Below are 25,097 nucleotides of genomic sequence, written 5' to 3'. Positions count from 1 at the left end.
GAGTTTAAAGTGATCCCAAGACTGAGAACAGAGTTACGTAATCCCAGAGGTAAAGAAACTCTGGGAGTACCTCCCTCTTAAGACATGACTCATACCTTAACCAGAGAGAAAGAAGGTGTTCATTATGAAGAAAGGGAAATTGCTTATTATGTATTTCTTTCACTGTGCAAGATGGAATATCTACAACTTTTATTTTCACTTAAATAAAAGTGCAGACATTTGTTTCATTTATACTAAAGGGATTTTGAATTGCAGTGAATAAGATTATGACCAAGTCTTCTTTTCGTATAGGACTTTTTATACAAAATTTAAATAGGTGCTTGCCAATGATTTAGTTCCTATTTTAAGAGCCCAAACATGGCATCTTGAAGTGGAGAGGATGATGTGTGGGAACAAATATAAAATTGGCAGAAATTGGGGCCACAGAGATAGTACAGTGGCTATTGTTCTTTCCTTGCATTTTGCCAACCTGAGTTCAATGCCTGGCATTACCTATGGTCCACAGACCCACCAGGAGTGATGATTCTTGAGTGCAGAGCCAGGAATAATCCCCCAGCACTCTGAGTGTGGCCTCAAAGCAAAGCAAAAGCAAAACAAAACAAAACAAAACAAAAAACTGCCAGAAATAACTGTCTTCTGGTATGCCAGTGGCATTTTAGTGGATTATTTGATATTAATACAGGTATTTTGGAAATTATTTGTATGACTGATTTAATTTTGGTGCTATGAAATGGTAAGAACTTCTTGCAAGGGCATTAAGACTTTCAGGAAGTTATAATGTTTTTGTTTTGGGGGTATGGTTTTGACTGTGTTTTCAGATTTCTGTACAATCATTGCATGCTGAGAAAGAAACTGCTGCAGATGTGATGACTTCGTTTTGAGTTTAGTTTTGGGCCCCAAATTGAGCTGAAATAAATGATGACGCATGTCACATAAACTGCATCTCTGAGCACTGGGTTTTTCCCCTTTCAAAATATCCCTAGGCTCCACTTCACATTATAAACTAATGACCTGAAAAACATTCCTCTTAAAGCACCGAATTGCGAATGCAAAAATGTGCCTTAAATCAGTAAATGTCCTTGCAGTCCCCCTACTCATACCCCTAAAACATTTTAATATGAAACAGGACTAAGAGTTGAGTGATAGCCAGAAGAATTGATCCAGTGAAGGTGGTTCTATTTTAAGAAAGACATAAGATATTTCCTCAAAGTTTTCCCCTTCCCATACCTTCATTTATTTTGGGGTCATTTTATTTTATTTTACTTTTTTGATATGCAATGGAATAATTTTGCTAAAGTGGTTATCATCGCATATACTTAACATACAGTTCGTTATTAGCTTTAGTTTCTCAAGTCCATTACCGTTTTTACTGATTGACTGTTCTATTTATTTTTATAATAGTTATATGCCAGAATGCGCATGGGATTCATTTTCTTTCCAAGAGTGTTAAAAGGGTCAGTAATCCTATTAAAAATACTTTCCTGGAAAAAAATTAAACTACAGCCCTACTGAAAGAAATTCACATTATTGCTTTAGATTCTTGGAAAACAGTTGGAAGCTGTTAATATCATAGCATAATACAGCACATTTGTGTTGATTATGTTTTGCAGGATATGTATTTTTTAAAACAGCTTATAAAAACATAGTTCTTACCAGATAATAAATGTGTTTTCCCAAACTGTTTAATGATATATATTTTGTTAATTCTTAGCAAAGAGCTAATTGAATTTTCAGCAATTTCATCTGTTCAAAGGAGTAAGACAAAATTGTAAGATTGGTATTATAAAATCATCATGCAAATTTTTATTTTATTCATTACAGGTAAAGACATTATTATATCTTTGACATTATTGTGGAAAAAGATAAGCGACGAAGTTTCAATCTTTGGTATTTCTGTCTCTTTGTATGATTAATTTATCAGACTCTCTAGAATATTTGTCTGAAAGAAAAAAATGCCTCCTTTTTGTCATACATCTATATTTTGGAGATTATAAAAAAAAGATCGGAATCTTTTTTAGTCATAAGCTTTCATGTTTGGGTTACAATCACACAATGATCTAATACCCATCCGTCCACCAGTGCACATTCCTCACCACCAATATCCCTGGCATAACCCCCCTTTCCCACCCTCCCTCTGCCTCCATGGCAGACATGATTCCCCAAAATCTCTCTCTACTTTTGGGCATTATGGTTTGCAATACAGACCCTGAGAGGTTATCATGTTTGGTCCTTTATCTACTTTCTGCACACATCTCCCAAAAGATGGGAATACTTGTATTTGATTACCTGCTACTGCACTCATTGACAATTCTGTCTGATGATCTAAGTATTATTTTAGGCACTCAGGAACTCAAAATTACTTAAGATATAGTTTATGTTCCTCAGGTACTCTAATGAGAGACACAAATAAGCAAATTATACTTACGTCTGAGTACCTTAGTGGGAAGAAACGCAGTCTCTGCGAGCTCGCTCATGTGAGGGCCATCCAGTGATCCTGGAGGAGGATATTAAAGTCTGCTCTTGAAGAGTTTGTCTGAGGTGTGTCTGTGATAATCACTGAACCAAAATGGCCGGGAGTCCTAAGACATAGAGCACAAGTCAGAGCTGTAGTTAAAAGAAATGAAAATGGATCTCTTCGTGATGGTCCCTTTTTGTCATGACTCTACTTAAATAATATATTTACATATACTGTGTATGTCTTGGGGGGCCATACTCAGTGTCGCTAGTGACGGAATCCAGACTTCCCTCACGCAAAACATGAACCCTAGCCCTTTGAGATACCAGCCTGGGTATTCATATTTTCTGAAGAATTAGTTTTCAAGATGGAGTTTAGCCTTGTTTTTAATAAGATGTAGAGTTATGGCTACACTGCTGAAAGGGGAAAAAAACAGGTTCTTTTAATTGTCCATCCAGTATTGTCACATGATCCAATTTGAGAAGCATTTGCTCTCACCTTTTCAAGTGGTTAGTTACTGTGCCTATTCCCCTTACACAGAAATTATGTATTTCAGGAGCAGTGGCTAAGAAAATAATACTCAGGTTTTTCTTTTTCAGCTCCTTTTTGTTATATATAGTAACCAGGGTAGTTAGATGGAGGTTAGAGTAGCTAAGCGATTCTCTTCTCTTCTCTTCTCTCTCTCTCTCTCTCTCTCTCTCTCTCTCTCTGTGTGTGTGTGTGTGTGTGTCCTTCTCTCTCTCTCCCCCCCATACCCCTTTATTCAGATTTTTTTGTGGCTAACTCTAAGATAAGTATTTCTCTCATTTTGATCTTAAAATTCCTAGGATCCAATTTCTCAAGCGATTTTACTTATTTCTATATTACCTTACAATACTAATGTACTATTCATTGAATAGTTACTGAACTTGATAGGACTCTGTCAAAATTTTTGTGTTTTTGTACATAGTTTCACTTCTACTTTATTTATGTTTTTCTCATTATACTTGCAATACTTGATGTTTGTAGCATTTTCTTTTTCCTTCAATGAATCTGGCAGAGGGACAGAGCCATGCGGGTTCCGGGGCCGAGATCTCCCAGCCTACTCAGATTGGAGTTGAGCATCCTCCACCCAGATCCTCCAAATTCCAGTAGGCGGGGGTCACACCCACCACCTGGCCCCCTGGCGCCGTGTAATCCCATCAGCGGCCAAGACTCAGAGACTATAAAATCCAGCTCCCGGAACCGCGTGGCCACGCGACATCTTATCAGGACATCTTTTTATGACATCTTATTATCTCATTCCTACTTTGGACAAACTTGCAGGCTATCGAATGTAGCCTGCCCACAGGGCAGAGTCTGGCAAACTCCCTGTGGCATACCAAATATGCCAAATACCAGTAACAATGATGGGTCTCATTCTTCTAAAGAGCCTTGAATATAATCTCAGGGCTAGGATGAAAGAGACGTTACTGGGGCCTGCTCGATGCAATCGACAAATAACAGGATGAATGAATGAATGAATGAATGTATCTGGGAAAGAGTATCCTGTCAAGTCAACTTCCCTCTTCCTTCGTATTTGTTAATATTCCTCCCCTTGCCTTTATTGTGATTACCTTGTCTGGTCACACAGTTGGTTTTCATGCTTGCCCCTCGTGGCTTTGGTGCACTGGAGAATGTTGTGCCATTAGGGATCTCACTGGGATTTCTTCTATCATCCCACGTGGCATGTGCTGTAGTTCCAGGGGATGTAACTAGTGGCCTCTCGCCTTAAGCAGGGGCTGTACCACATCTCTAGGTCCTAAAAGACATCTACATTTAGTGAAAAGTCTTGAGAAAGAAGAGCCTACAAAGGCATGTAGTATGATCCCCAGCTTTGCATTTCATATTTTAGCTTTGGGTGAGCCACAGTGGAATTCACACACACATACACACACACACATACATGTGTGCACACATGCACCCACACATGTACATGTAAGCACATAGACACATTGCAAGTGATCTTGAGAGCTAGAGAGAAGAGGCAAAGGTGAGAAGCAGCTGAATTCCAGGATGCTTAGAAGAAATGTTTGTGTCAGTAGGGAAGAGGACTGGAGGAGGAAATGCAGAAAAAAGGGGGCTGATGAGACACTGTAAGTGAGGGAGTGACAGCAGCTGGTGGGAATAAAGGAGAAGAGAGTCAAAGATGAGTCCCAAGTTTCGGGCCTTAGAGACACAGATCGGCAGAAGCTGTGTGACATCTTTAAAGTTACACAGGTCTAATTTCAGGCATCTTGTCTTTCTTTCCTTATTGAGAGTATGTTCTGTCAAGAGCTTAGAGTCTTGGGCTGGGATTTGGTTTCCACTTGTGGACTGGTAAATTTTGACTTGTCAGTTCAGCCATGGATATTAGTACTCACACTTGACAGCTTCCCAAAAAAGGTAATTAAAGACAAAACCAGTGACAGCACATAAAACAACTCGTTTCCTAAGTTGACATGTCATTTTGGGCCCCCAAAGCTATTTTGAATTTGAACGTTAGAAATGCATCTTTAAACTTCCACCAGAGTATAGAGTCTTTTGCCAGTCTGAAGAATGAATATAAAGTCTGCTTCGAAAAATACCACAGAGGAAAACGGAGAGAACAGCTGGCCCTCTTACCAATTTCAGAGTAGGAAAAGGAATTTCAGCAGAGCAGAAAAACAGCTTACTCTCATAAAAGAAAACAGCAACAAAAAAATAATCCTTGCTGCGTATAGCCTTTTGCAGTTGTTTTCTGTCGAGTCTTAGATCGACACCAGTGGGCTAAACATTGTTTTGATACCCTTGCAACTGGCAGATTGCCTACCAGAGGAAGTTGGAAACGAACTGACCAGTTTTATGCTTCCAGGTGGCACTTCAACCACATTTTCTGCACTGTTGTTATCAGACATTTAATTCCCTACAGAATATAGACCGGTGTTTTGATTCATAGGCCATTTGCAGTGTCTTACTGTTTCTTTTTTTCCGTTAGCCATATTAAGAAAAACAGGCAACTCGGGAAGCACTTTTGCAAATGTGAATCTACCAGTAAAGAGTGCACTTTGAAAATAACCCAGCACACAGCGTAGGATTAGTTCAACGTAAGACACAGGCCATTGGGATATGAACCTCAACAAAAATTTGTTGTAGAAAGGATCATAGGAGGATTTGATGCTGAAAGCAATTAAAAAATAGCCCACCTAGTTAATTTAGTATCCCAAGGGGAGGGAATAAAGAACCAGTGTTATTTCAAAGCTTTTTAGAATTTTTTTTGGTGTTGCCTTAAAAGAATAGAGAGAGAAGAATAAAAAGTTCATAGCTTTTTGTTGATCATAAATTTGGTGGCTATCCATATGTGACTCTTTTATCACAACTTTATGTAACATTAAGTATCACATAGAAATGCTGAAGGAGGAAAAAGGATGGAATGAAGTGAACTAATTTATAGCAGAGCCCTATGGAAGAAATAGCATCAGCTGCTCTAACCTGCTCCTTCTCTTTGAGGGAACATCTGCAAACTATAATTAAGCAATTTTCATTTGTTTTTCTATTTCTTTTGTCATCACTAAATCACTACACTTAGGGAACAAATTGACAAATTATGAAACGTAGAAAACTGCTGGTTCAGTTGCAGAAGGAAATTTCCCCCCTCAAATTATGATGGATTTTGAGCTGATCAAGCCATTTTGTTTCAGATATATTAGCATAAATCTTCAGCTGTGGTTGTTACAATTCATGTTTATTCTACACATGAATATTTGGTCCGTAGATAATCATTTGTTTTCCGTGTCTGCTGTAGTTTAGGTGTAATTGGATAAGGAAGGAAAATGTATTTAAGTATTTACAACATTTTGAATTACAATCATTAAATTTATTTCTGGCAGTACTTTTAATGCATAGTATTTGGTTACAATAAATATCTCTTCTAGTATTTTTCTCCATGAAGTAAGATATTTTGAGACATTGTCAAATTTGTTTTGTGTACAAATAAAAGCACTTTTGTTAGTAGAACATATTTTTATGCATACATATAAATCAGAGAGAGAGAGATTTCTCAAGTCAATAGGATTTTGAACTTTCTGTGTGTGTTTGGTGCGAGGGACCGAACCCAGGATCTTATAGTAAAGTAAAGTAAAAGTAAAGGTCCTCCCGTTGTTCGTCGATTTGCTCAAGCGGGCCCAGTAACGTCTCCATTGGAGACTTTGTTGTTACTGTGTCTGGCATATCGAATACGTCATGGGTAGCTTGCTAGGCTCTGCCGTGCGGGCGAGATACTCTCGGTAGCTTGCCGGGCTCTCCAAGAGGGGCGGAGGAATCGAACTCGGTTCAGCCATGTTGGCTGCGTGCAAGGCAAACGCCCTACCACTGTGCTATTGCTCTGAATTTTTACAAAATACAAGTAGAGGACTACTTGTAGCCAAACAAACTTTTATGATGGCTACTACCAACCGTAAAGTAGCTGATTTAAACTATGTGAAATGGGTGCACTTTTGTTGTCTATGTATTTATCTGAAATGTATTAAATCAGCTTGAAGTGTTGATTTTACTTGTTGGTAATTGTATCCGTACTTGAGGGAAAAGAGTGTCTCCACCCAGGAGGTCATACAATTGTGTACATCCCTTGATTCGATTGACTGGGCACATATTCAAATATGGATAGTTTTAGCAAAATGTTATTTCAAGCCATTGAAATAGTACGATAATATTTTCTTTGAAATGGTCAGCTAAACCCAAAGGGTTGCAAACAGGAAACTTGATTTTAACCAGACTCATATTTTCCTACTACGAAACTGGAATCACAGCTGGTCTAGTATGAGATTTTTAGTGTTCTCTCTGCAGCTTTCTCCACTCTGGGTTTGTTTGAACTGAGATCAATTGGAGTGATACCTGTTGTTAGCTCTCTATCCTGTAGCATAGGAAAGAACCGTTCCTGCATTTTTCATGTGTTTTCTGGACTTAGCGTCTGTTTTAGATTTGATATGATTTGCTAGCTAGAAAAGAAAAGCAGGGAGTCTGTGAATCAAATGTTATATTTTATTTTTTCCTTTACCTATGAATGACACTTTTTTGCGACTTGTAGCCAGTCAACTAATTTCTGGGTATTGGTTTTAGCCCTTAAATGGAGTGTTAATGTTGCAGTGATTTCAGTATTGGCTGTATTCCTGTCATATATTCAGCATTTAGCTGGCATCTGGGACCAGAAGATGAATGACCCAGATTCCTCACTTGAACATGTCAATCTTCATTTCTCTCTGTATGTTGGTATTCCACAGGCTCCAGATGAGTGGAAGCACAATGGCAGCTTGCTTGCTTATAGTCTGTAGAGTGAGGGTTGATTGGTAAGGCTATGCTCACTACTTTTTACACAGTACTGATAAAACCACATCCAGAATATAACCCTAGGTTTGGGGATTTTGATTTTAGGGTGAATGGACATTCTCTACCAGTTAAGAAAAGAGTGTAAGAACAATTTTCTATCTTTATGTTTTAGACCTTTTCCATGAGGGATATTCTGGAGTACCCTGGAAAAAATGAGGAAATATGAAAGAGATATGTATTATTTGTTGGCTCTGATATTGCCTTTATGTTGCACACTAGTGTATAAATTCTGGATTGTTACAGATTTTTGCAGAAGAGGTTCTTCTACCTGAAAAAGTTTTAAACTCCAAGAACTTATTTGCAAAGAAGACAAAAAAGAAAGTTGCTTCATATAACTTTCTCCAAATTTATGTGAAGAAAAGATTGTTATTTATTTATTTTTGCTTTTTTGGTCACACCCAGTGATGCACATGGGTTACTCCTGGCTCATGCACTCAGGAATTACTCCTGGTGGTGCTTGGGGGACCATATGGTATGCTGGGAATCGAACCTGGGTTAGCTGTGTGCAAGGCAAATGCCCTCCCTGCTGTGATATCGCTCTAGCCCCTAAATTTTTTTATTGAAAGTTAAGACGAGGCATCTTAATGCAAGCAAGCAAAAGAGTTTAGTTTCAGGGAAATGGGGAGTTTTTTTTGGTTGATAAGATTGAATTTTATGAAGTTTACAGTTTTTATATTTCTCATTTTGTTTGGGTGGGGCCAGTATGTTGGAAAGGGCCAGTATATTCTGTAGTCTAGCTTAAAGTTCAGAAGATCTGGTCCATGCACTTATTAAGGCTGCCACTTGAGTGTGTGTCTCAGGCTCTCTGAATCTATAAATCAAGAATCTTTCTATCTGCATTGATGGTCTAGTGTGTTTTTTTTTAATTTTAATTTTTTTAATTTAAGTCATTGTGCGATACACAGTTGCAAAACTGCTCATGATCAGGTTTCAGTCATGCAGTGATCCAACACCCATCTCCATTAGTCTCCATTTCCCACCACAAATGATGCCAGTTTTCCTCCCGCCACCTCATCTCCCTCAGCCTGCGTCTATGGTAGGCTCTCTCTCTCTCTCTCTCTCTCTCTCTCTCTCTCTCTCTCTCTCTCCTCTGTTCCTCCCTCCCTCCCTCCCCCACTTCTGGGCACTGTGCTCTGTAACACAGATACTGAGAGCTTATCATGTTTGTTCTTTTACCTACTCTAAGCACTCAGTGTCTCATATATTTTTGGTGAGAACCAGAGGAAATAGACAAGAGGTACTTGGTAAGTTTTAAAGAGTTACTCAAGGGTAAAGGTTTTTTTTTTTTTAATTATTTATTGGCTCTTTGGGGTCACACCTGGCAATACTCAGGGCTTACTCCTGATTCGTCTGAACGTCATGGGCAGTCTATAGATTCCTTCTGGGGAGCCATCCTGTTGCAGGCTTTTCTCCTTTTGTAAAAGTATTCTTTAAAATGTTATCTGTTATCAATTGTGCATTACAAGATTTTTTTTTTTTAGATTAAAAAAAAAAGCCGGGATTGAACCCAGGTTGATCAGGTACAAGGCAAACTCCCCACCCACTGAACTGTCGCTCCGGCCCCAAGGGTAAAGGTTTTTGATTATGAGGCTCATGACTTAGAAGAGCTACATCAAGATTAATTATTGAAGAAATCTTAAATGTGCAATATAAAAAATGTAAAATTCTGTTTATAGCATTAGTTATTCGTATTCTATTTCTAGAAGTAACCAACCATGTGTAGTAAAATAAGCCAGTTATATGTAGTAGAGTAAAACCAAGTAGGAATAATATATGATACGCAGTGTCTCTGTATAGTGCATTTATACAGTGTTTGTGGTGTCCATTTTGTAGTGTAAAATGATACAGTTCAGGATCTAATGCTATACTGGCCTCTTGTGGATAGATTAAATACTATGCCTACACATAACCTTTAGGAAAAGGTATTTACATGCTTTGACAAAAATAAGGTGTCAGATACCTTTTGATTTTTTTAAATTTAATTAAATTTTAAAGCACAGTTTATATTCAGTGTTACATGACCCCATCATCCTATTTGCTAATTTAAATTGAAGTAGCATAGCATCTGAACCTTTGCTTCATCATATGAAAATCGTGCATTAGGTAAAATGTGTCATCATTGAAAATCATGCATTAGGTAAAAGTTAGCACATGTAGACATTACCGTGTTTCCCATTAAAACTCCAGTTCTGTCCTTCACCATACAGTTGTCCCTTTTGTCTCAGTTGTACCACTTCTTCCTCTTCTGTTCTGGTGGCCATTACTTGGTCTTATAGTCTCAGTGTTGAATTTTGTTTTTTTGTAGTTAATCTGTTTTCTCTAACTGCTATTTATGAGTGAACAGATCCTGCTTTTTAATTTTTAGGTCCTGTTTGTGGACTAATTTTTAGGTCCTTATTTTTTAGGTCCCTCTTGGGACTCCTAAGGTCATGTGAAGATCACCTGGGTAGTCCTGAAAGTCCTTGTTGTAATGCTGACTATATGTAGGTTTAGACATATGCTAATATGTCAAATATATGCACACATAGACACAGAAAATTATTGACAAAATATAATACACTTGTGCGTATGTGTATAGATAAATATGTTTTAGTAGCTGCATCATTGTACCCTTAATTTTTATGGCCACTGGATAAATTTTTATATTTAGAAATGCTTGTTCAAAGATATGTAAAAATTTTTTTTTTTTGGTTTTTGGGTCACACCCGGCGATGCTCAGGGGTTACTCCTGGCTCATGCACTCAGGAATTGCTCCTGGCGGTGCTCGGGGGACCATATGGGGTGCTGGGAATCGAACCTGTGTCGGTCATGTTGGCTGCGTGCAAGGCAAACGCCCTACCCGCTATGCTATCGGTCCAGCCCCAAGATATGTAAAAATTTAAAGCCTTGGTTAAGTGAAACATTTAAAGGGACTAAAGTAGATATTTTTGTGTCTGTAGTAAAATCTTTGCCCACTTAATTATTTCTTTTGGATAAATTCTGAGATGTGGAAATATGGGCAGAAAGATAGGCACAATGTATGCATTTGGGTGAGCATGATTTATTAAATATATTTCTGATAAACAGAGGCCATGTCCTGTACCTTTTGAGCTCCTCCTCTGGCCTTTCAGCCTAGCCAGTGTTAAACAACAGGGGCTCACGGGCTGAAGGATGGATAGCACACTGCATTCTAGAATTAATTGTTATACATCCTTTGAAGAGGTGAATGGGTATTTCCCCTTTCAGGAACTCTAAATTCCTGGGGGAGAGAGCCCAGCTTTCCTGGGTTTCTGTTTTAATGGGAAGAAGTAGATTAATGAATAGCAGATGATTTCATCTAAACCTGAAGAAACAGGAACGTATATAGTGAGTAGTCTGATTGTAAAACTGTGACCCTACTGAGGAAGTAAGATGGGTAGACCTTTGCAGTGTCAGTGAACAGAGGAAAGAAAATCAGAATTCTGCAATCGTCTGTTGTTGTTTCCATTTTACCATATTGTGATACTGTGTAGACTTGAGTTAGTGATAGTGGTTCTTTCATAATCAAGGGGATGCAAAATACGGAAACCATCCACATGTCCATTGACTGGTGAATTGTAAAACAAATGGACAATAGTGGTTGAGAATGATAATAAGTAAAATATTCTTACTTGGATGTATCAACAAGGGGTTATTATCCTTAAGCAAAGAAGTCAGGCATAAAAAATCGTATCTCACCTGATTTTATTTATATAGATAGAATATCTAGAAAAGGCCAAATCTGTTGATTTAAACACATAGATTAGTGTCTGCCTGCAGTTGAAGCAGAGAGTAGCTGCAGATGAGGACTGAAGACCTTTCTGGGGTGAGGAAAATGATCTAAAAATTTTTAATTGTCATAATGATTGCACATAAAACCTTTGGTTGGTACATTTAAAGTGAACAGATTGTAAATTAGCCCTCAAAAAAGATATGCAGGGGACTGGAGTGATAGCGTAGTGGGTAGGGCGTTTTGCCGACCCAGGTTCAATTCCCAGCATCACATAAGTTCCCCTGAGCACTACCAGGAGTAATTCCTGAGTGCATGAGCCAGGAATATCCCCAGTGCATCATCGGGTGTGACACAAAAAGAAAAAAAAGGTATGCAAGGCAATATTTTAGGATACATAGATTCTTACCCAATTTTCACTGAATGAGTATTTGGTTTGTGAGTCTGTATTTTGCTTAAGAACTAGGAAAATCCTATTTGGAAATATTTGTTTTTATTTAGAAAATACATGTTTTGGGGAACAGATTTTCAAAGTTTTGAGGTGGAGAGATAGTAGAGCAGGTTGAGTGTTTACCTTGCACAGGGCGGACCTGGGTTCAATCCTTGGCACCCCCTATGGTTGCCCAAGTCCACTACCAGTGATGAGTTATCCCTGTATGCAGGGACAGGAGTAAGCCCTGAGCACGGTTGGATATGGTCCCCCAAACTAAACAAACAAAACAATTAAAGTTTTAAGTAGATGTGATTGTGATACAAAAAAGAAGCAAACATTTTAGTAATGACAAAGTGCCTCTCAACTGTGGTCATCCTCACCAGAAGCTGTCCCTCTGTCAGGGATTCAGGGAGTTGAGCTGGTTCCCTTGGGTGGCCTTGACTGACTCTGTTGAGAAAGTGAGCTCTTTATCTGTAGGGCTAATATGGGTTCTCTCTCTGCATCAGAGTATGGCCCATTTGGCAGGGTGCAAGCTTGCTTTATTACTACTCCCATAGAAATTGCTTTATTTCTATTTTCATAGAAATCATGGAAAAATATGTTACCCAGTGCATACCAAATTCAGCTAAAATAATAGTAAAGATTTCAGTGGCAAGATAAGGTAAATATCTGAAGAGAGGAAATATAACCTATAGGAGAGTTTTCATTTCTTTTTTAGAAGCCCCGAGCTCAGTCTCAATTTATAAGACCCGTTTTCCTTTCTGAAATCCATTGCAGTCTCTCTGTACTTCTCACCTGGGTTATGACACTAGCTTTGTACTGATGTAAACTCCTCTTAGCTCTGGTGATGCTAACACACATTAACTAATGCCTGTGTACGGCTCTTGAACTGCCTCCCCACCTGGGATGGCCGTTGCCTTGGGCCGAAGAAGGAGGAAACAGGGCCAAGCTGGTTGGTGATCAGTTGCCATTTATTCTATCTCTCATCTCTCCTAAACTCTCCACAATGTCACAACTCTCTCCCCAACTCACCCTCAGCTCTCTCCAACTCTCACGCTCTTCCTGCTCTCTCCATCCTCTGCTGTGTAATCTCCTTGCAACTCTGGCCCCTTGCTCTGCCCCCAACTTTCTAACTCTCAGTCTCTCCCCAGCAACCACCTCTTCTCTAACGAGGCCTCCCAAACCAAGCCTCCCCCCCCCCCCCCCCCCCCCGCAGCGCAATCAACATGTTTATTAAGCTTTTCTGACTACCAGCAGCCCACTAGGGCAAAACAGCACTTAAGGTGTTTCTCTCCTCTCTTTTGACCAGTAACTTAAATAACATCTTAATTCTACTTCCTATTTCTTCAAATATTTGCCATTCTGTATGGACACAGTAATAGATACATTTAGGCTTATAGGGGCGACTCTCCAGGGGACATCTCGCCACAGACTCAGACTATAGTGCTCAGGCTGGATTAATCTCTTAACCGTAGCAGGTTAATAAATCTACCTATTACTTTTTGGATCATGACAGAATTTGTCCATGACCATGCTCTTATAGTTAAGCATTATAGCACTTTGGCCTGGCCCATTTCGATGCCAGGGTAGCTCACAGCTTGCCCTGGGTCCATCCAGTCCCTTGTCAGGTCCCTGATTTTAGGGATCTAGGAAGTAAGGGAAACTGAGGCTTAAGTCGAGAGAGGTAATATTATCCGGAGTCAATTAACTCCCAAGTTACAGGCTTATCTTTTTATCTGTCTTCCTGTGTCCATACAATTGCTCTGAAGTAACTAACCATGCAAAGGACATTAAGGAGAAGAGAAAAACAATATTTACAAGTCAGCAGAGTCTGATCAGGAGGCAAAGGTAATTACAGTTTGGGGGAGCAATGAACAAACCCAAACTCCCTGTGGCCAGGGAAGAAGGGCAAACCAACGTTATCCTGCAGTACTTACTGTGACCAGTATCTTAACCACTGTGCTCTGTTCTATTGATTGATCTCTTTTTTTTTTTTCTTTTTTTCCCCTTTATTTTATTTTATTTTTTTTAAAGTTGTAGATTTACAATTTTTTGTGCTTTGGTTTCAATTATACAATGATCAGATACCCATCCCTCCACCAGTGCCCATTTTCCACCACCATGGATAATATCCCTCCCACCCCCATCCCCCCATCCCCCCATCTCTGTGGCAGGGCAATCCCCTGTGTTCTCTCTCTCCTTTTGGGTGTTGTGGTCTGCAAAAGAGGCATTGAGTGGCAAACATGTTCAGTCCATAGTCTACTTTCGACATGCATCTCCCCTCCTGGGAGGATCCTCCAAACATCCTTTATTTGGTGCTCCCTTCTCTATCCGAACAGCCCTTTCCTCTAGGATACCCGGCTGGCCTCTAAGTTATGGAGTAATCCTCCTGGTGCTGATCTCAGCTATTCTTGGGTATTAATCTCATACTTTGTCACTTTATATCCCCCAGATGAATGCAATCTTTCTATGTCTATCCCTCTCTTTCTGACTCATTTCGCTTAGCATGATACTTTCCATATTGTACCACTTGTATGTAAATTTCATGACTTCATCTTTTCTAAGAGCTACATAGTACTCCATTGTGTAGATGTACCAAAGTTTCTTTAACCAGTCATCTGTTCTTGGGCATTCAGGTTTCTTCCAGTTTCTAGCTATTGTAAAGAGGGCTGCAATGAACAAACAAGTGCAGATGTCACTTCGATTATACATTTTTGCCTCTCTGGGATATATTCCCAGGAGTGGTATTGCTGGGTCAAATGGGAGCTCAATTTCTAATTTTTTGAGAATCGTCCATACTGTTTTCCAGAAGGGCTGAACCAGTGGACATTCCCACCAACAGTGAAGGAGTGTCCCTGATTGATCTCTTAAAGCCCAGTTCTGACTGTAAATCCCATGGCCCATGGTAATGTTCAGTATACTGCACCCTTTCCAAATTATAATATCAGGTTTGGTTGCAAGAGTGCTAATTGCCACCTTAACCTGAAGAGGTTTTACTCTGACTCAAGCCAACTGCATATAGCTACAATATAATTTTATTGAGGGATTCTACGTTACACAAATACAAGCATGCAATTCAAGTAGCAGGAAAGAGTGAAGTGGAGGTGGGCACAAACCACTTGAAGATGGAGGTTCAGGAAACAGGCTAGCTGATCAACAGCAGTGGAAGCCCGGAGAGTCCCTTCACAGCTGTGTCTTTGCAGAGAGGATGGTCCCTCTTCTCCTAAGTAAGGGTTCTAAGGTTTTCTTCTTGGAGAAGTCTTCAGACCATGGGTGGGGTCTAGAAGTCCTTATATCTGGACTAATTTGATACCCTTACCTATTTTAGTGGTGTGTTATCAGACTCCCTGTGAGTTCTGATTTGGGTAAGGCACCTCCCACACCCAGGTCTTTTTCTGTTGTTGCCTTTTTCATGTCCACTAAGAGTGATAGCACATGATTCACTATTACCCACAGCTTTGCCACAGAGGCTGCTGCTCCATTTCAGTGGCCCCACTTTTTCATCAGCTGATTCTTACAGTGTCAATGCACATAGCAATTTGCTGGCACCAGGGTGGCATCAGTATAGTATATATAACACACACGCCACTGGACCGCTGGGTGAGGTGATTCTTACTCAGCCTCTGTGCCTCCTCCCCATGGGTGCATAGTCAGTTTTCCCTCTCTCTCCAGGACAACTCATTCCTCCCTGTGCTTGCTGGTGGAAACTCTGTCTTCCCACGCCCAGCTGAGACAACCCGTTCTTTGGGGAAGCAGGTAGCGAGGCTCCCAAACCACTTGTGATTTTACCCATGCTCTGACTTGGTCCCTTTCTTCTTACCTTCTGCCACGGCGGTGTTCAATTTTGGTGGTTTCTGTCCCCTGGCTTAACTTCTTCGTAAATTCTGTAAGAGACAGGGGCTTCGTCATCTTGCACATAGTTGAAGTCTAGAATGAAAGTTTTGTTTCTTAACTTTTTCTTATGTTCATTTTTTGCTTTAAAAAAAAATTCCCCCCTGATAATTTCATTTGCCATTTCCTTTTTTTTTTTGGAGGAAGCAATAAGAAGTGAATTTGTTGTGTGCTGGCTAAGTGGTTGGATTGGGGCCTGGGAGAGAAACATTGGAGGAAAGAAGGTCACATGGATGGTGGTGTTGCTGGTGGCTCTGCAAAGTTGGGAGTGAGGGAGGTAGACTTGAGGAAAGGATGCTTTGCCCTTCTACTTGCTTGACCCACCTCAGCCACCAGTGCTTGGGGAAATGCCTGGCTTGGGTTAGGACAGGTAAAGTCTGCCATGAACACCTACCTGAAACAGACGTTCATGTCCCACCAGCACCTCTAGGTAGCCATCAAGTTACGCCTTGGGGTCCACTTGTTCTGCACAATGTGAAAGTTGATCCCTGTCACCCTATTTCTGGGGATGCCATGGACGAAGACTGGAGCAAGGAATTGCCCTTTGCAGGAAGGGAAAGGCAGTCCTCACCTTGGCACAGGTGTTCTGGGTCTGTCCCCTTCCCTCACAGAAAAGACTTTCAGGTGGAGATGGCAATGTGAAGGAAGATAATTTTTACAGAAAGACACTGATTAGAATGATGTGAGGGGAGAGAAAGAGAGAAAGAAGGTGTTCAAGAGAGAACAGGCGCTTCTGCAGAGTGGAAAAAGCAGAGACCGAGGCAAGCAAGTGAGCTAATATCATTCCAGAGAGAACACAGGCTTGGAAAGCAAACCTCTTAACTTATTTTCTTATTGAGGTGATCTAATTTTTTTTAATGCCATGTTAGACTGTAAATGATTACATGTTGTAGGGTGTCAACGTGTTTTAAGTCTTACTACTCAGTGAATGTAATAATTCAGCTCACTGCCAGTGAATGTAATAATTCACTGAACCCTTCCACCCTTCTCACCCACTCTCTCCCCTTCTTTGTAAGCTCTGTTCTGTGGTCAGAATTCAAAGCCTCCTTTTCATTGGCATCATCTGCTCCCTTGCATTGTTTCTTTATATACTCCATCTACGTGTCACCCTTCAATATCATTCTCCTCCTACCATATTTTGCTTAGCAAGTTCCCCTCCAGGTCCATCCATGCTGTAGTAAAAGGTGAGATTTCATCTTTCCTAATAGCTGAGTAGCCAGCATATAAATCTGGGATGGGATGACTTATAGAACTCGCCACTAAGGTAGATTTTCTTCCTGAAAATAAACTTGTATCTACTTTACTCCCTTTTCTCTCTGTAAGTGCTTGCCACTAGACATTTCAGATTTTCAACTTATTGCTGTTGTGTCCCTCTTCTTGGCTTTTGACACACAATTTTTTTTTTGTTTCCGGGCCTGGGTTGCGCATTTGTGTCTTGGCAGTTTGAGAGCTATGACTATGAATAATGAGTCAATTATCATCCAGCCTCGGGGAAAGCACAATTATTCCCGACTGGCCAGGCTGAGGTAATCCTCTCCTCCCTGTGCCCTTTCAAATGAAGAACATAAAACAGTTGGAATTCGGAGCACTGCAAAGGGAATTTAGAGAAAACATTTGTCTGCTGAATTTAGCTTCTTTGGATTTATTCTGATTTATGATTGATTGGTTTTTAAATTGCTTATTTAATCCTAACGACTATCGCTCCGGGGGAGGCCAGATACCAAGGCGCCTGTGATCAAGGAGCAGTGGAGTGAAGTAGTTTGGCTGGACAAATCAAGAGCAAATATTATTGTCCAGAGAAACATCGCTCTAGGCAAGGAGTATAATGTGAAAATCACCCCCTGACTTCCAAAGTACCCAACCTTGTTATAAGCATGATTGCTTATCCCCTATTCTCTTTGCAGAAGGCTATTTGCCACTGCCCGCTGTTGCACTGAATTTCCCCCCATGAATGTTTCCTTTCCATCTTGCAACAGTCAATATCTGTTTGTGACGGAGAGCATGTTCCTGATTTATATTGCTGTTGACCGTGGTGCAGAAGAACAAACACACAGAGGTGGCTGGCGGGCTTTGTTGGGAAATCTGAGGCAATTTGGAGTGATCTGTGATGGGTGATGGGGCTTCTTGGCATGACGGGGAATTTGGCTTTGGAGTGGGTGAATCTGAATCTGAATTTGAATCTTAAAATTTCATTCAAAATTGAGTTCTCTGAAAGGGACTGAGAGCTTTCATCAGGCAGATGTCAATCAGTGTGTGATTCGTGCTAGAATTGATCAAGGCGTCTTCCTTCCTTCCTTCCTTCCTTCCTTCCTTCCTTCCTTCCTTCCTTCCTTCCTTCCTTCCTTCCTTCCTCCTTCCCTTCCCTTCCCTTCCCTTCCCTTCCCTTCCCTTCCCTTCCCTTCCCTTCCCTTCCCTTCCCTTCCCTTCCCTTCCCTTCCCTTCCCTTCCCTTCCCTTCCCTCTCTCCTTCCTTTTCCTTCTCCTCACTCCTCCCCCTCTTCCCTCCCTCCCTCCCTCCCTCCCTCCCTCCCTCCCTCCTTCCCCCCTCCCCTTCCTTCCTTCCTTCCTTCCTTCCTTCCTTCCTCCCTTCCTCCCTCCCCCCTCCCTCACTTCCTCCCTCCCTCCCCCTCCCTCTCTCTCTCTTTCTTTCTTTCTTTCTTTCTTTCTTTCTTTCTTTCTTTCTTTCTTTCTTTCTTTCTTTCTTTTCCTTCCTTCCTTCCTTCCTTCCTTCCTTCCTTCCTTCCTCTCTCTCTCTCTCTCTTTCTTTCTTTCTTTCTTTCTTTCTTCATGAGGGGAGGTGCTTTCAAATCTTAATCACTTAATCACTTAACTTCCCGTTAATCATCGATTTGCTCAAGCGGGTGCCAGTAATGTCTCCATTTGTCCCTGTCGCGTGCTAGTGTAGCCCAATGGCGTCTGTTCGCTCTAGAAACATGAAGAGCCTCAAACCGATCGTTCAAATAAAGGGACTCAAAGATGACTCCTGGCTCTCCTCAGCCCACACAGCGTGGTGGTTTAGTGAGTACTAAGCCACCTGACAGGGTGATGGTACTCAGTCCTTGTGGTGCCTGGGACCACCTTGCCGTTCTAGGAGTGTTCAGGGACACCGGGGCCATCTGGGCAGTGCTCTGGGGTAGAGCATTGGTATTTTCAGCTTTTTCAAGGAGTGTAACCTTTTTCTTTGGCCTGAAATTAGACACTGTAGATATAGTTGGTGGCCTTGTAAGGGAGATCTGTTGGAAGCTTGTCTGGTATCAAAAGAAAATTGAAATTCCATTGCTTCAGAATAATGAAACCTTTAGAAAAAACCTCTTTGTTTCATCTATATTGAAGTTTTGACTCAGAAATGCCCAAAGAAACGCTCTTTCAGGTCTCAATAACCTACTTGTTCTCTGAAATATTGCTGTCAGATTTCTAAAGTGTATTATGTCTGACACTTATTTCAAAGCAAGAAACATTAGGGATAAGATGAAACAGTAGAAAAGAGCTCTGATGAAAAACAGAAACAGAAGAAGATGAGACAGACACTTGGGTGGCACTTTCGGATTGCCACCAGGATAGCTCTAGGAAGCAGAGGCTGGCTCGCCAATCAGCTGTTTGGCCACTGTGGATTCTGGACTGCACCGGTTTTTGCCTTTTTGACACTCTCATATTGGAAAAGAACTTTTTTCTCCATCTCGTTCTGCCAAGAGCTATTATTATTTGCTGTTTTTAAACAAGTTATAAAACTCTGGAGCTATCATACAGTGGGTAGCGCACTTGTTTTTCATATGCCCAATCCAGGTTCAATCTCCAGCACCACGTATGGTCCCCTGAGCTCCACAAGGAGTGATCCCTGAGTGCAGAGACAGGAGTAAGCCCTGAGAACTTCCAGGTGTGGATAAAATCCTTCATAAGAAGTATTTCTGGATTTTTGGAGTGATGCACTCTATTTTTGTAAGTTATAGGAAGAAGGAACTGAGGGAGAGAGTGTGAAAGAGAAAGATATTTATCTTCTATAAATCTTCTGATTTTTTTTTTTTAAAAATGAAAGCTTTATGCTTACAGAAGGAAGAAGTTTCAAAAGAGTGAACCAGAAGTTTTGTTAGGTATGGAATACCCAACATCAATTCAACATCAGCATCAGCAGTTGGACATTCATTATACATGCGTTTTTTTTTTTTTAATTTTGAAGGAATCTCATCTGATTTTCTGTCAAATAACCTGCCTCTTTCATTGCAGATGGAGGGGTACATTGAGTGATTATGAGAACAAATGGAACCCATCCTTTTGAAACATCTGTTCTTCCCAGAAATCACTGTGCTCTTCAAGTTTTCATGTCAATAGATAATTATAGCCGTGTTGTGCTGGGTATATAGTATTTTCTTAGTAAATACTGGATTTAGATTGTGCTAGACATAATGGACAGGCAGGGACGGCAGGGACAGCTGAGCTTGCTCCTTTCTGTATTAAACAAGACACTAAGAAATAACAGGTCATCACAGGAGGCATTGCGTCTTATTTAGATGAAGTTGCAGGAGCCCTATTATGCAGATAACCCCCATTCTCAAGCAGACCCAGGATCATCTTGCTCTGCCCTTCTACCACTTGTTATCTGGCGCTGGCACTGATTAGGGACGGAACTGTTGTGGCTGTAAATGAGCAAGACGTAAGCAGGTTGAATCCTAAAATGATTCCTAACTTGTCTTCTGTCGTGCTGTTTATTACAGTAGCAATCTTCCCTCTGCCTGACTCATAGCAGAAACCCCTGCTGCTCTAAGACTCCAGTAGCCAAGGCCAGTGCTTTATGCTCAAGTTTTTTGGAATTTGTGGAGGCCAACGCAGGGGTTACCCTCCTAGTAGTAACTAATTAGAAATCATGAAGCTCCTGCAGGAGGAAACAGAGCAAGCTGGCCTGTTGTGCTTGTGGTTATTAGCTAATCTAATCCTTTTAGAGAGAGTGATGTGTTCAGTGTTTGTATTTTCCCTCCCCAGCTTAATGAGTTATCAGTGTATTATTGTCTTGTTTACCTCTCTTCCCCACTTGGTATTTCTGTGTCGGTGTTCTATGGAGATTTCCACAAGTCTTAATTCTACCAACGATCCAATATTCAGAATTAAACAAAGGATTCCAACTGGACAGTCCTAGGGTGTGATGATCAGATCAAGGATCTCACCAGTACTGGTGCCATAGAACTATTAACTGAAGAGAAACACTTGTGACTACCTTACTGTATTAGGCTATCACTTCGTCCCCTCAGTATAGAAGCCTGTTTAAGAAGCTCACCGCTTAAGTATTTTCTGTGTCTCTGGAAACACTCATGGTGGAGCACTAGAAGGGTTGAACAAGGGTTCCCCAACCTGACAATACTTTGACTTGTGCCACTTGGCCTCACTTGAACCCCTCTGTCACTTTTCTGTAGTTCCTGTCTATACTTTTTTCATTTGTTGCAAGGGAATTCTACTTTTGGAACATACCTAGTACATCTTAGCTAAGAACTTGGTCCTTGGTTCGTCTAGTACTATTGCACTCACTCACTCCTTGTCTCTTCTCTGGAATTTCTTTTTCTGCTGCATTCTTAATTCTCGGAGGCCCTTTTTCTTTTGTTTGGACTGTTAGATTTAAGTGGCATAATGGTTAGGAATATAGATTTTTAGCCAGAAGATCTGGGTTAGATTTAAGTGGCGTAGCTTAATGGTTGGGAGTATGGATTTTTACTCAGAAGACCTGGGTTCAGATCCCCACGTTGCTACTTAACAGCATGGACAAAATAAGTAACCTGTTTGTAGATCTTGGGTTTCTTATCTGTAGAATGGGCTCTAAGGATATCTGTGTAATGACAAAATAAATGAGTGAGCACTGCAGGTGGTGGCAATGTATCTCTCGTCTGTCATTTGCATTCAGGGCCATGAGCCACTGCCCTCACCCTAGCCTGCATCTGCCGCCAACAGATGTATGAAGGAGAGAACAGGGCCACCAGGCTGGTTGGTGATCAGTTGCCATTTATTCCATTCTCCCTATGCACCTGTTCCAGTCTCACACCGCCCCTCACTCCCGTCTCTTCCTGTCCCTCATTGCTAGTCTCTACACTCCACCTTGCAGCTTCCTCCAAGCCTTGAGGGTAGCAGGTGAGGTGAGGCAGCACAATCAACATATGTAGAGGACCTTCCTTCTGGAGAAGCTCTTCTAAAGATCTGCAGCCAGGAGATCCACTCATGGGCCAGATACCATCTAGGAGTGTGTTTCTCCTTTCCTTAGTCCAACAACCACAAACATTCATCTTAATTCTACTTCTTAATATTATTCATTTTTTTATGGACACAGTAAGTGATACATTAAGCTTGTAGGGTGGCTCTCCTGGGGACTTTTTGCTGTAGATCCCAGACTGCAGTGCTCAGGCCAGATTTTTTTCCTAACCCTAGTAGGATCTAAAACCAGTTGTTACTCTTTGGATCATGACAGAATTTGACCATGACCATGCTCTTAACCATGCTTAAGTATTATGGTGCTTGCCCTGGCCCCTTTTGATGCTAGGGTAGTTTACAGCTTGCCCTGGGTTCATCCAGGCCCTTGTCGGGACACTGCTTTTGGGGTGCTAGGAAGTAAGGGCAACTGAGGCTTAAGTCAAGAAAACTGATTCCCAAGAGTGAATATTATTTGGAGTCAATTAACTCTGAAGTTAGGAAGCATAACATTAACTGTCTTCCTGTGTTTATACAAAAAAAAAGTACATTACTCTGAAGTAAACAATGCAAAACGACATAAGGGAAGGAGAAAAGCAGTATTTCACTTACAAATACAAAGTCAGATTTCTGAGGAATTTGACTTTACAATCGCAGGTACTCTTTTAGGGGAAAATGGTGATTAACTGGTTGGGGAAGAGAGCACAGAGAAGAGATTAAAGATAAGCACCAGAATGGGAATGCCTCAGGAGCACTGTGATGGGTGTAACCCAAAAAACCTAAGCTCCCTGTGGCCAGGGAGAAATGACATACCAATGTTATCCTACAGATACATACCTCTAGGGTTGTCTTAAGGCTTAAATGAGATATAGTAGATGCTTATTAAAAGTATTGCTGGTTTTTAATGTTACTTGTTTTAATACTGTGGTTTTATTAGGGTTTTTCAAAGTGGGTGATACCACTTCCCATGGATTCTGGAATTATATGTTTATGGAGATGGGGGGGGGGGAGGACTGTAGCTTAAGTGCAGTTGGGGATTAATTTTTCTTTGTTTAATGAATGAATATTTACAGGATGGCACAGAGTAATTTTTTTCTAAAAAGAGGGCGGTATTCAAATAAATTTGTGAGCTTCTGTTTTATACAAAGTAATGACATTAACAATAATTTGTAGTTTAAAGCATGATTCCAGAATAATTTATTATTTTTTGTCTCTAGCTTTGATAATTTAGTTTACATTTGTAGGACCCTCTGGGACAGTCCTCTCACAGTTTTCAAAGACAACATGGCCAAAGTTTAATGAGTTATATCTCATCCAGATTTATACCTGACATTTCTAGAGTGGCATCATGGTATAACTTTCTCAGTCCATTAATTGGACAAATTTGAGATTTTTCCTTATTCTAAAAATAAATCATGACTATCACATTTAGAAAAAAATTGTTCATTACATTTTACTACAATATTAACAGTATAATTTGATATGATCTAAACATATATATGTGTAATGATTAGAAAGATGGCTTCTGAAAAAATTTTTATTTAGTAGGATTTTCTGTCATTTAGGATTATGATGCTTGTCATTTTGTCTTACAAATTTTCTAAAATCACTTGGACATATAAGGAGAAAAAAATTCACCTTATTGCTTCCGTATAAAGGGAAAAATTGCTAAAATCTAAGAGGAAATGGGATACATATTTTAAGTTCTATGCTGACCTTTAAACAACAGGTATATATATAATGCTTGGTATATAATAAGCTCACAGTATGTATTTTTAGAACAATATATGAAATAGTATTATATTTCCTAGCATTTTAGAAAGAGTTTTATAAAGTTAAGAGTGCATAGTTCCTTAGGATAATTAATTTTATACATTTCTTTGAAAATATTTGGGGGTCGTGAAGAAAATGCTGTTAGTAAACAAAAAAATAAATTAAACTGAATGTAGCAGATTCTTTTTAATACTATATAACTTTACCATTTCAGAGGATGATGTGACCCAAAGAAGAGTAGCTGGAACTGACTATTCAGAAACCTTATTTACTTCAAGAAAATCAACTCATGAAAGTGAACCAGAGGGCCACCATCTGAGAAATAAAACCATTTTTCTGCATACTTCATCACAATGTTCAGAAGAGGAACAGGTGATGCCATTGTGTATTTAAAGAAATAGTCTGAGGGGGGAAAAATCTCAGTTGAAACAGCATACATTTACTTCTTCTTTTTTTTTTTTTTTTTTACTTATACCTGGAGATGCTCAGGGGTTACTCCTGGCTCTGCACTCAGGAATTACTCCTGTTGGTGCTTGGGGCACCATATGGGATGGAACCCAGGTCAGCCGCGTGTAAGGCAAATGCCCTACCTGCTATACTATAGCTCCGGCCCTGAAACAGCATACATTTAAAAGTTAGAGAGGGTTGGACAGCTAGTACAGAAGGCAGCACCTTACCATGCACACGGACATCTGGACCCATCCCCAGCACTCCATAGAGTCCCCTGAGCCCCACCAGGTGTGAGCTCTGAGCTTAGAGTCAGGAGTCAGCCCATAGAAATGCTGGGTGTGCCCCCCTCCCCAAACAACAGTAAAAGAGATACTACTACATGCCTAGCAAGCACTGTATACCTGGGTTTGATTCCTAACACTGCTGGTTGAAGAACCTCCCTCTGGCTCCCAGTACCACTGAGTATGGCCATGAGACCCCCTGGTAGTGGTAATCCAGGAACCCCTGGAATCACAAGGCTGAGCAACAGCACAGCATCCTCCAGACCAGTTGGCCACGAATTTGTGCCCCCCACCCACCCATTCCTACCTGCTTAACACTGCTTAGGAATGTGCACCCTCCCCCGCAGCCCTGCCCTCCAACGAGACAGCCTGTAAGACCGAAATATTGGACTGTTACTGGGTCAGTAACTCAGACTTCTAATTTTAGAAGGGTGCAGAGTTTTGGTAAAGTTTTTCAAAATCATCATTATGTTTCATGATTTCACCAACCAAAGTTTATAATGGTAACTTGGGTTGTCCCCAGTTTTTAACTTTTTGGGATCTGACATTACACATTCTTCTTGAA

The 25,097-nt window shown here is 40.5% G+C and overlaps 1 protein-coding gene across 1 annotated transcript in view; it reads left to right on the top strand.

Annotated features, from left to right (window-relative positions):
• Positions 1 to 25,097, top strand: part of IFTAP (intraflagellar transport associated protein) — an 80,213-nt gene that overhangs the window by 23,641 nt on the left and 31,475 nt on the right. The window contains exon 3 of the mRNA XM_056135762.1: positions 24,016 to 24,173. Within this exon, the coding sequence (XP_055991737.1) occupies positions 24,016 to 24,173 (158 nt within the window). The remainder of the gene's footprint in view (positions 1 to 24,015; positions 24,174 to 25,097) is intronic.

Source organism: Sorex fumeus, unplaced genomic scaffold (genome assembly GCF_029834395.1).
Source record: "Sorex fumeus unplaced genomic scaffold, SorFum_2.1 ptg000007l, whole genome shotgun sequence".
Taxonomy (NCBI): Eukaryota; Metazoa; Chordata; class Mammalia; order Eulipotyphla; family Soricidae; genus Sorex; species Sorex fumeus.
The sequence above is the reverse complement of the archived record's forward strand: the minus strand, read 5'-3'. Positions and strand labels throughout refer to the sequence as shown.